The sequence below is a fragment of the Oratosquilla oratoria genome, chromosome 34 (genome assembly GCF_046742065.1).
Source record: "Oratosquilla oratoria isolate Oo_2021 chromosome 34, ASM4674206v1, whole genome shotgun sequence".
Lineage (NCBI taxonomy): Eukaryota > Metazoa > Arthropoda > Malacostraca > Stomatopoda > Squillidae > Oratosquilla > Oratosquilla oratoria.
In genome coordinates, this window is record NC_134810.1 from 48617236 (window position 1) to 48630317 (window position 13082).

At 40.2% G+C, this 13082-nt stretch overlaps 1 protein-coding gene across 6 annotated transcripts in view; it reads right to left on the reverse strand.

The window, feature by feature from the left end:
• Positions 1-12856, reverse strand: part of LOC143018302 (uncharacterized) — a 29752-nt gene extending 16896 nt beyond the window's left edge. For 2 of the 6 annotated variants that reach the window (XM_076173655.1, XM_076173654.1), the window contains exons 1-7: positions 12550-12856; positions 11923-12014; positions 10613-10690; positions 10057-10190; positions 7284-7451; positions 6935-7030; positions 5059-5874 (exon numbers count right to left, since the gene is read on the reverse strand). In XM_076173655.1, the coding sequence (XP_076029770.1) occupies positions 5059-5874; positions 6935-7030; positions 7284-7451; positions 10057-10190; positions 10613-10690; positions 11923-11953 (1323 nt within the window). In that variant the 5' untranslated portion in view covers positions 11954-12014; positions 12550-12856. The remainder of the gene's footprint in view (positions 1-5058; positions 5875-6934; positions 7031-7283; positions 7452-10056; positions 10191-10612; positions 10691-11922; positions 12015-12549) is intronic. The other 4 variants (XM_076173659.1, XM_076173656.1, XM_076173658.1 and 1 more) reach the window with 4 other exon arrangements.
• Between the last annotated feature and the right edge of the window lie 226 nt (positions 12857-13082).

Consider the following 13082-nt stretch of genomic DNA (forward strand, 5'->3'; position numbering starts at 1 on the left):
TAATCCAAGTACCTTTACTTGTTCCCATCATTCTAATCACTGCTTTCACATCAATCAATAAGAAAAAAGTAGGACCCAATGATCTACATAACCTGCATATTAGAATTTTGTAGCATGGAATTTAATGAACCATGTTCTTGATCCAACTTGCAGGTGGTAAGAGTTCAAACTGCTGTTACCTTGACCTCTGCCACAAGTAACAACACTCAAACCTACTACCAAGCATCCATGGCAAAATTAAGAGGATATACCTTGAAGAGAGAAACCTTTAGGCACACAATTGATTCCATTTCTGAATTGTTAGACCACATGTATCATATCAATTAAGCTTTTACTCATTGTGTGTAACCATCCATTTCATTCCTACATACTCCACTCCCATTCACCACCCCTCCCTCCCTCTTTTCTTGGCTCCTCCTGGATGACGGGTCATCCCTGCATCTCACCCACTGCCCTGGGTCAGAAGCAATGCAACAAGACACAGCACATCCACAGCAAGGCTGCTTCATTTAATAGGCAACCCCCTTCTCCATCCCCTCATGTAGAAAAAAAAAAAAAAAAAAAAAAAAAAAAAAAGACGGGAAGAAATCCCTTCAGGCTACGTCAAAATATAATTCGCAAATAATCCCTCACCCCACCACTCCCATCCATGCATCACGACATCATCTATACAGAACCTTTCTCCATTCACATGTATTTTCTGTCTTCTCCCTTCCTTCCTCAACAGACATTCCCCTCTTTTCCAATGTCCCTTTTACCCCATCCATCAATCTCATCCTTGGTCGGTCCCTATGTTCACTCCCTCCATCTCTGCCTTCCACACCTTGTTTACTAATCTTTCTTCATTCTTTCCATGTGTCCATACCATTCTAACACTCATCAACCCCACCCCTCAACTCCCTTTCCACCCCAGCTCTTCTCATCACCTCCTCATTTCTCACTCTATCCAGCCTAGTAAACTGCACCATACTTCTCAGGCATCTTATCTCAAACACCTCAAGGCTCTTCCCCTCTTATGGTTCATGTTTCTGCTCCATATAGTGCTGTCAGCACAATCACCCCTTCATATTTACCTATTTGGACAAAGAAATTATTAAAAAAAATATTAGTCACACTGATAAGGCCTAGACCAGAATGTGCAGCAACATTGTGCTCACCCAGTACCACAAAGAATATAAAGAAAATTGAAAGAATCCAGAAAGCATCCACAAAAATGGCTCCAGCACTTACAAAATTGTCATATGAACAGAGACTGGCTAAATTGGAGTTCCCAACTTTGGAGCAAAGAGAGAGAGGCAACCTACTGACCATCTATAGAATCATGAAGGGCACAGAAATAATCGATAAAGAGGACTTGTTAAATTGAGACAAGAGAATTACAAGAGGACATGGAAAGAAACTTAAAAAAGATAGTTATAGAAGAAATCTGAAGAACAGTTTTCCACACAAAGTGGTGGACACTTGGAACAAACTGGATGAAACAGTACTGTGTGCAAAAACCATTCACGAATTTAAGAGCAAACTAGACACCGCTAGTTACAAAGGCGGGACACTACGAGCATAGCTCCCCTTCCCATAAAATACAACTAGGTAGATATAATCTCCTCTCAGTATCCACTCCCAAATGTCCATTTCTCATTACAGTTTTTAATCTCCCAAGGCATTTACTTGCTTCTCTCAATCTACATTCTACCTCCACCTCCACTCCTTCCTTTCCTGCCACATTCACCCAGAGTATTTAAAGCTATCCACTTCCTCCAGTCTTTCTCCCTTAATACTCACTTCCAATTTGCTGCTGTCCTCTCCCCTTGTACATCTCATCACCTTACTTTTACCCACATCTATCTTCACCTTCCTTCTTTCACACAGCTTCCTAAACTCTGTCACTAACTTCCTTAATCCCTCCTCTGATCCTGCAACAAGTACAATGTCATCAGTGAACAACTGGCTTATCTCCCATTTTTCTCCTTTTAACCATCGCCAATCCCCAGCCCATTACCTTTGCATTTACCTATCATACCACCCTATCTATGTATAAATTGAACAGCCATGGTGATATGACACATCCCTGGCAAAGTCCCACTTTTACCTCAAACCACTCGCTCTCTCCATTTCTAATTCTAACACAGTCTCTACTACTCTTGTAAAAACTCATGACTGCTCTAAACATTTTTTCTTCTCTCCCACATATCTGCAATACCTCCCGCAGTGCCTTCCTGTTTACCCTGTCATAAACTTTTTCCAAATCCATAAAGGCCAAAAATACATCCTTAGCTTTTCCTTAAGTTTTTTCAAATATCCGTTTTACTACAAAAATCTGATCCACAGACCCTACCTGTCCTAAACCCACACTGTTCCTCTCCTAATCCTCTGTATCAAAACCCTCCCAGAAACCTTCCCAATTACTCACACTTGTCCCCTTTTTCCTTGTAAAGCAAATTATACATGCTTTCACCTCAACTATTCTTATTTCTCCCCCTATTTTCCTCATTCATCAGTCATTTTCTTAGTGCATCCCACTGCAACTACATTTCCCTCCCTATCCTCCTTCACATTTAACAACTCCCTAAAATACTGTGCCCATCTTTCTCTTACTGTTATGTCTTGTATTATCATCTCTCTATCAGCACCTTTTACCTTTTCTTCTCTACTTGATTTGCCTCCTCTTCCTTAATCCATTTCCTGCCAAAACATCTTTTTATTACTTTCAAAATTTTGTCATACTCTTACCCCATTTACATGTGCTCTCTTTTTTTGCCTCCTTTCTCTTGCGCTTTACTTCTTGTCTCTTTTCTTTGTACCTCTCATTTGATTCTCTCATCCTATTTTGCAACCAACTGGTAATGCATATTGATAATGCAGCAAAATCTCAAAACATCACTGAATTACTTGCTGGTGAATGAGACAACTACAAATCATTAAAAAAGGGGTCTAATCTGCCCTAGACTGACTAGAAATAATTTACAGACATGAATTACAACCCATTAATAATGGGAATACATACATACATACATATACCAAGGCTTTTTCCCCCTTACAAGGGAAGTAGCCAAAAAGAAAATGGCATAAAATCATTCCCACTCATTCCATCCCTAAATACACACCACTCCCCTCCACCCTCCCTCCCATCTTAGCACCTCCTGGATGACGGGTCATCCCTGCACCTTGTCCACTGCCTTGGGTCAGAAGCAGTGTCGCAAGACACAGCACATCCACAGCAAGGCCGCTTCATTAAATTGGCGACCCCCCTTCTCCATCCCCCTATGCATAAAAGGAGAAGACGGGGAGAAATCCCTTTGGGCTGCGTCAAATTTTGCTCACACATACTACCTCACCCCCCATCCCCCCACCAATTTCACCTCATGCATCACAACATCATCCATATACAACCATTCTCCATTCACCCCTGTCTTCTGTCCTCTACCGTCCTTCCTCTACAGACATTCCCCTCTTCCCCAAAGCCCCCTTCACCCCATCCATTCATCTCATCCTAGGACGTCCCCTCAGGTTCACTCCCTCCACATCTGCCTTCCATACCTTTTTTACCAGTCTTTCTTCACTCATTCTTTCCATGTGCCCAAACCATCCTAATACTCTTTCATCAACCCTATCTCTCAACTCCCTTTCCACCCCTGTTCTCCTCCTCACCTCCTCATTTCTCACTCTATCTAGCCTAGTAACCCCCTTCATACTTCTCAGACACCTCATCTCAAACACATTCAAACTCCTCTCTTTCTCTCTCATGTTCCATGTTTCTGCTCCATACAGTGCTGTTGGCACAATCACTCCTTCATACAGTCTCCTCTTAGCATCCATTCCCAAATGGATTCCCAATAACTGGAATAACATGCTTAAAGGGTCAATCCAACTTTTGACCAACATTCCTTGGGTAAATGGGGTGTGAATTGATTAAGAAGGGGAGAGGACGTAATGTATTCATCCCCTAATATTCTAGGGGTCTCCTACTGAACACATGACCTTCACTCTCCACAAAAGAAGTCTCATAAGAAAATACAAGTTTTGGACAACAGAAAGACTCATTGTTGAACATAAACAACTCATAAGAACCACATTAAGCTTTAGGAGCCTTGAGTTTGATCAGCACAATATCAACTCAAATGAAAGCACAGGAGGGAAGGAAGGAGGGAGAAAATTATAGTTTATGGTAAACTTATTACAAAACTGCAATAAGGAGGTGAGGAGGAGAACAGGGGTGAAAAAGGATTTGGGAGATAGGGTTGATGAAAGAATATTAGGATGGTTTGGACACATGGAAAGAATGAGTGAAGAAAGACTAGTAAAAGAGGTATGGAAGGCAGATGTGGAGGGAGTGAACATGAGGGGACGTCCTAGGATGAGGTGGATGGATGGGGTGAAGGGGGCTTTGGGGAAGAGGGGAATGTCTGTTGAGGAAGGAAGGGAGAGGACGGAAGACAGAGGTGAGTGGAGAATGGTTGTATATGGATGATGTTGTGACTGCATGAGGAGGAATGGGGGGGGAAGTGGGGGGTGGGGTAGTATGTGTGAGTAAATTTTGACGCAGCCCGAAGGGATTTCTCCCCGTCCTCGCCTTATATGCAAAGGGGGACGGAGAGGGGGGGTCGCCGATTAAATGAAGCGGCCTCGCTGTGGATGTACTGTGTCTTGCGACACTGCTTCTGACCCAGGGCGGTGGGCAGGGTGCAGGGATGACCCGTCATCCAGGAGGTGCTCAGATGAGAGGAAGGGTGGGAGGGGTGTGGAGTGTATTTAGGGATGAAATGGGTGGGAGTGTTTTTATGCCTTTCCCTTTTTGACTACCTCCCTTGGAAGGGGGAAAAAGCCTTGGTATATGTATGTATGTATGCAATAAGATAGAATATTGAAATGCAAGTCAATGAGTTTAGTTATAATCAGTACACATATATACATATGAAAGGACCTTTTTCCCTCGTGGCCTAGTCAAAGCATACACCTACCCCTCACCCATCCAAAACCAATTCATCTTCCCTCCCATTTTAGCATCTTGTTAGTTAGTATGGTGACAATGGTACATCTCCCCTCTTGAGGCATGCTTACCTGTCTTGTGTGACCAATGAGCTGATGCTGGAACTTGAACTGCTCTCCACAAACATCACAGGGGTAAATTCCAGCATTTTCAAGCCCCTCCCCTTGACTACCTTCCACCATGTCCTCCAAAGTTTGTTCATCATTATCATCCTCTGGATAACCTTCCAAAGAATTGTAATCCTCATAACCATCATTGGCATAACCATTGGAATACTCAAATTGGTTCATGGACATGGCATGGGGTACTTGGTACCGCGCAGGGTTCTGTAGGGCCGAGAGGAAGTGTTCCTGTGGAAACATAGGGAACTCACTCTTGTGATCTTCCTCCATAAGGGTTGTGAGGATGTCCATGGGATTTAATTCCACTTGCATCTGTTCCTGATTAATATGGTGACCTTCTGGAGATATTTCATAGTGACCTTCAGACACGTCAGAATCGTTCTCATTCAAAATGTCTAAACTGGAATTCACTGGATGGATTTCAATGCCTAACAAATTGTCCTTCACAGTTATACCCTCACTACCATTCTCCTGCATCATACTATTTCCTGACGTCCAAATCTTCATATGCACAACACTATTATTTTTTTCTTCACTGTTCTCTACACTCCCGCTGTCCTGAGAGCAATCCATTACCGAATCAATGTTTTCGTCTTTACTGTCACTGGAGGCACTGTTTGCCCTAGCTTCTATCACTGTTATAGGTGTGTAACCATTTGTGACGGTCTTTCCACTGTGTTCACTACCCGAGTCATGGGCCAGTAAGTGTTGCACAATGGACACAGTGCCTTGGATCTTTATACCACATTCACCACATGCGTACACCTGCAAAAGAAGGGACATGAATACATTGGAAAATTAACAAGATATTGGTGATTGCATTACTGATTTCTCTAGGTTCTACCTGGTGATTCTATTCAGTTGAGAAATCTCCCATTGTTTCTGGGTCAAATCTTATTATAATGAGTGTGCCATCCCCCTTTTAAGAATGTAAGAATTGTGTATGTTAAAGACAGATTGAACATTTTTAGAAGCTCTGCCATGGGATTCGAACACTGACCCGTGCATCCATATTCACAAGGTCAAGACGTTAGCAACTGTGCTATGTGTGATGGTTAAAAAAATGTTCAATGTATGAATCTTTGGTATGTGTATGATAATCTGATTTAGCCACACCCCTTATATAACAGATAAATATATATATATATATATATATATACACACACACACGTAAATATATGTGTATGTATACACATATATCTAAAACTACCCCATAATTTGGTCAAGTTGAACTGATTATTTCTGCTTGATTTCAAATAACTTGTTCCATTCATAGACACCATCGGCTCTGTACACTGTTAACCCTTTATCTATGAACCACCCTTGACTGAATAAAACTACCTGGCATTTGCCAGAACAAGCTTAATATATCATTACAATGTGGTTACATACGACAGCTGGAACACTTCAACTGAATCAATATATAATGATGAAATTATGATCTTAAGTGTCCATCACTAGGTAGAGGGAGCCAAGTACCTATATATCAATATACCAAGGGCTTCTTCCCCCTTATAAGGGAGGTAGCCAATTCAAAGGGACACACTCATTCCCATCCACCACCCTTTCCTCCCTCTCATCTTGGCTCCTTGTGAATGATGGGTCATCCCTGTCTCCTGCCCACTGCCCTTCCCCTCAGGGGGGTTGGGGCAGAAGTACTGCAGCAAGACACAGCATTTCTACAGCAAGGCTGCTTCACTTACACTGTGACACCTCCCTCCTCTCCATCCCCTCATATAGGAAACAGAATATACATGTCTACCTGCAAGAACAGTTGGTTGAAACCATAGAGAACTAAGCCGGGGACAAATCACCACACTATTACCTTTGTTCTTTGCACATCATCTCCACGCAAGACAAGGCTGACTTCTCTGTAGAAGGCCAAATGTCCTTTCTCCATGTGAAGTGGAAGGTCTAGGATCTGTGGGGACACAAAACCCATATAGAGGCAAGGTATACAAAAAGATACGTCAGGTTATACTTAGTTTAAACACACACACACACAGACACAGACCCATACAAACACATAGATATATCAAACAAGACAATATTCAGTCCAGGATCTACCTAACCTGGAAAATAAACCTAGCACAATATAGAGCAAAACAATAAAATGTCAAAATGAGGAGGTTAGGACTATAATAAGAGCTACAGTAAGCCCATTCTAAACTTACTTCAGCAGTTGAGTATGTGCAGTACGAACAGTGGAAATGAATGCTATGTGGTTTGCTACTTTCTACGGGGCAGCCACGCAGGGGACATGAGCCTCCGGCAACAACAGTGAAGTATTCCTTGTGACTCTCAAATACATGAAGTTTGTAGTGTGACAAAGCTTCACGGACCTGAAACAGAAGATTAAAAAAAAGTCAACCATAAAGAACTACCATTTTGAGACAAACATATTATAAACAGGTTGAGCCCTGTGATGGGTTGTTGTTGACGTCGTCATTCCCTAGACTGTCCCTGAGGAATCCCATGGCTGGAATGGAGTTTCCCCACATATCCCTTATGGAGTATACATTGTGTTCCTATGATGGGTACCTGCATGTGGTGGTCCTGCAAGATGGATGGCAAAACTACCCATTCTCAACTGTTCAATCCCCTTGCCTCCATTAGGAGGTGCAGACACTCTCTCAACTTCAAACTTTGTTTCTTACACTTTTATAACTGATGACTACCCTCCCCTACCACTTTCTGCCCGTGATGTAGAAAATACCATAATAACACTACACAGCCAACAGTCCAAACCTTCTTCCTAGAGAGATCTTTAGTAGGGACCAAGGACTGCTGCCAGCCACTGTGGAACTGTGGGTTTTCCATTTAGTGAAACTTGAGGCAAGGGAGGGGAAGGGGATGACGGGTAAGGGGTGCTTGTGTGTGAATGAAATTTTGATGTAGTCCAAAGTAATTTCTCCATGTCTTCTCTTGTTCTGCATGAGGGTCACCAATAAGTGAAGTGGCCTCGCTACATTGCTTTTGACCCAGGGCAGTGGAAGGGATACAGGGATGACCTGTCATCAATGAGGAGCTAAGATGAGAGAAAGGAAGGGGTGGTGGGGGGGGAGTGGAATGGGTGGGAATAGGTACCTGCCTTCGACTTAGCTACCTCCCTTATTAGGGGGAAAAACAATCTTGGTATATAGACAGAAACTCGAGACAACAATTAATTCCCTCTCCATCTGCCTAACATTCTTGCATTTACCTCCTTAAACACTTCATCTATACATACACTGAACAACCATGGTGACATCATACAACTATAAAACAGCCTCACATTCACCTCAAACCATTCACTCTCCCTTCCTGACCCTCACTAACTTATGAAAAAATGTTGGGATCCTTCAACACATTTCCTTGTTTCATGCATTTCTAAGACACTCCACAATGCTTCTGTCAACCCTATAATATGCCTTCTCAAAATCCATATTCTTAACACACACACACACACACACAAAAAAAAAAAAAAAAAAAAAAAAAAAAAAATATATATATATATATATATATATATATATATATAATAATAATAATAAAATAAAATATTAATAATAAATACACCAAGGGTTCCCCCACCCCTTACAAGGGGTTAGCCAAAGTCAAAAGGCATAAATCCATTCCCACCCATTTCATCCGCACATACTCCACTCCCATTCACCACCCCTCCTTCCCTTCCTCTTTTCTTGGCTCCTGGATGATGGGTCATCCCTGTATCTCGCTCACTACCCTGAGTCAAAAGCAATGCAGGGAGACACACCACATCCACAGCAAGGCTGTTTCATTTAACTGGCAACCCCAACCTCAGCCTCCTGAAATGATGCTATTTTATTATACTGCAACTGTCCCTCTGTTATGCTGCCCCCCACTCTTAATACTGTCCTGTACCTCTTCTCTGAATATACATTTCCATTTTTGTCAAACCCTATGGTTGGGGAGAAAGAATAATGCCACCAAGTGTTCCCACTTGAGTCATTAAAAACAAGATGGAGGATAAGACTAGCCATCCTACTCTCTGTAGCCCTAAAGAAGAAGAAGAAGAAGAAAAAAAAAAAGAGGAAAAGAAAAGAAAAAAAAAAAAAAAAAAAAAGGCTAGGCACAATAATAATAAATAAATAATAATAATAAAAAAATAATATTAAAGGGGGAGAGAGAGAGAGAGAGAACAAGGGAGGGAGGAAGAGTGAGGAAGGAGAAAGAGCAAGAGTAGAGGAGAGGGAGAGGAGTGAGAGTGGGGAGAACTTGAAGTATTTCACAATTGATAACCACCACTTCTATCACTGGGGGCAATATCACACTGAAGTCCGATTATATCCTTCTTAGTGTAACAGTCCATAAACCAGCATTTCTCAATCAAGATTCCCTGAGGAATAGTGATAAATACACACATACATACCAAGAGTTCCTTCACCCCTCCCATTTCAGCAATTCATGGATGAAGGATACTTGTCCTCAGCACACTGTTTAGGTCAACAGCAATGCAGCAAGACAGTTGCTCCACAACATGAGCTCAACAACCAGAGCTGGTTTGCTCCCATTGTTTTATTATATGACAATAATTAGACCAATCACAGGAAAATGTATTTTTCAGTATTCTTTTTTACTTTTATTTTTTTGCATTTCAGTAAATATGATTATTTTCACAAGTTATCAAAAAATGTATTATGTTCTTGTGAGCTTTAAATTTACAACAGCTACATGACTTTTCAAGGAGCCAAGATAAGAGGGAGGGAGGGAGGGGGTGAATGGGATTGGAGTATGTGGGGATGGAATGGGTGGGAGTAGATTTTATGCCTTTTTTTTTTTACCATCTCCCTTGTAAGGGGGAAATAGCCACTGGTTATGTATGTATGTACATGACTTTTCTCCAAGAAAAGAAGGGATTGTGGAGAGTGGGGAGATTTGATGGAGAGAAGAGGGGTGAAACAGACACCTTCTCCTTTCCAGTGTACCTACTTGAGCAAAATCTGCTCCACATTTTCTGCATCGTAGCACTCCAACATTAGCAGGTACTATTCCCTTGGAAGATGCATTGTCCATTGCCGATGACACAGTCAAAAGAGGTAAAAACTGACTTCCCAGAATGAGATCTGAAAAAGAAGGAAAACAAAAAGTCTGTATAAATATATGCAATACTTTACTGGTCATTCTTTTTCCAAAAAATATTAAAAAGTCTAAAATACATCATGCTGAAGAACAAATTTGTAAATATGATTATCTAACATATAAAAGACTAAAAACATCTGGAATATTTAATCAATAACTGGTAAAATATGTAAAAAGGGTAGCATTAAATTTTAAGAATACTATTCATTTACTATTCTGACATGCAAGAAAAGAAAACTGGCAATAGTAATTTGATAACCTACAAAAAGTTAACATAGCAAGCACAGAGAACACAATTACATGAGATTATTACACATAAAGCTCATATGTGCCACACAAAGAGAAACCATGGAGCCAAAAATATATACTGGACAAATGCCACTGGTGACGAAAGAGACAAAGGTACCTTGATTCACTAGGTGCTGCTGTGGAAACTTGAGCAAGAGCGTTGGAGGAAAGATCACGACACCTTTACGATTGCGCGCTGTTCAGGTGACCATATGGAATGAATCAAAGGCACAAATCCAAATAAGATTATATAAGGTAAGATATATATTCACTAATTAGTTCCCATTAATAAGGTGGCCTGATTTCTCTTTTGTCTCTTTCAAGATACCAGTGAAGATCACGTCTTGGAATCATATCACCATTTCTTTGATATATGGATTATGTTTCTTAGTATTATTGCATATTTACATCCCTATATTTACCTTTTTCTCATATCCTATCAAATGAGACAAATCTGATGATGTACATAGGGTGACAGCACCCCTTATAGCTTTAGAGTCTAATTATATAACAAAATAAAATATTGGTCCTCATGAAGAAACCTATCGACTTCTGAATAGGTTGGTCTAAGCCTAGAATGCTTAGAGGCACCTAAAACTCCCTTAGCCATAAAATAAACCAAAAAAACCTAAATCTGACATATGTACCAAAATAAACAGGTTATAACATATCATTAGAATAATAGCCAGCAAATCTCACATTTCATAAAAGGTAACAAAAAATAACAATACCTATTTTATCTATGAATGTCACAACTATAAACAGCATTTTCATAATTACTTAACATTACTCAAACTTAATCTTTCCACATATTGAAGTCATGAACCCATTACTAAGTTTAGTATTATAATTTGCATCAGCTAAACATTGTTATCATAGGTTCAGAATAACTAGAGTTCAATTGCCATTAATCATATTTTCATTACTACTTAACTTTATTCAGACTACATTTTCTCCCAATAATATAAGTTTATGAAGCAATCACAACAAAATAGAGTAAACAATTCCAAATTTTAATCATTGTTATTCAATTCAGGTTTGTGTATGACCCATGACATTCCCACTTTTCAAATATTGTTTTGATACCACTCATGTTTCCACAGCAGAAATATTAAAACCAACAACTCTACACAAATTCAACACTAAGTCTACTGACTTTTTTTACAATTCTACTAAAACACCCTAATTCTGAATTTATGATGCATGATACAAAAATTGCTCAAGAGGAGAATAATTACATTGGCTTTAGATGTCTTAGATTTAAGTGGTAAAACATAAACTGGGAACTTCAAAAATTAAATATAGCCCTGAAAACATGTTTATAAACAATACAAAGCACTGCAAACTATAAGGTTTTATTACAGACCACTTAGCCTGGAGTAAGGAAAATAATCGTAGGTGGAGATAGGTATACAAAAAACAAGTTACCTTCAAATGGAGTTGTCTTCACCTCTGTCATGGTGATGCCCGTCCTCTCAGATTCCCGCCGTCAAGAGTACCAACTCTACCGAGCTATCACACTGCAAACATACACCTTTAATCATAAACGAGGCCAGTTATATGACACTTTACAATACTAATTCACTTTCAGCAATTAATTCTATCCAATATACAACATTGCATGTGGCATCTAAAATTGTTTCTAACATATTTGTTTATTTCATAATAAACAATGTTCACTATTGGCACGCCTATAGCAAAACATGACACCAACTTCAGGCTAAGTCCATACAGAAAATTGACGATTCTTATGGATTTCATAATGATTTGCTTACGGTATATAGACCCAGGTAGTATAATGAGGGGCTATTTACCATCTAATAACTAATTTGAGCAATAAAACATAGGTAAATTGGTGAAATCTTGCCAGACCTTTGCAAAGCTGGCCCGGCGAATCAATAACAGTTCGGGTACCCCCATGAATTTTTCTCGTTGCTTTCACAAAACCAGAATTTTTACGTAATTAACAAAACATACACCCAATTTTATGGTATCAAACCACTGCGGAGACATTCACAAGTTAGTATGTGCCAGATTTACTTGGTTATTACGTACCTGCATTTGAATATCCATGGGGAAGAGCGAGGGAAATGATTTTCTATGTACTGCGCAAGACTCAATGTGCTTTTGAGTCGACTAGCGGATGTTCCCATAGAAAACTTGCGGCCATGGGCTTTGCCGCGTCTATATATATAACACCACACCACCCATATTGTAAACCTTCGCTATTGCACGGATTTCCTCTCTGTTACCACACACTTTAACTATAATACAGGTATGCTTAATAGGAATAAGTTATTGGCTGGTGATATTTAACAAAAACAGACGCAGCATAGTTGTGGTGGTTGCCTGGGCCACTAATGATTCAGCACAACTTCATATGCGATTTCTTTGTCCGCATTTAAAGTTAGTTCACTCGCCTTTTACAAGTCTCCATGTGGTTTGGGGATGTATTTGTAGGGGCAGAGGGGTGGAATGCTGCACGTGTAAGACAGTTTTGCATAAAGATAGTGGATTTTGACCTCTGAATATATTATAGCGATTTCCTTGTCGTTGGTAGTTCATAAGTTTTCAAGGTAGTGCGGTAA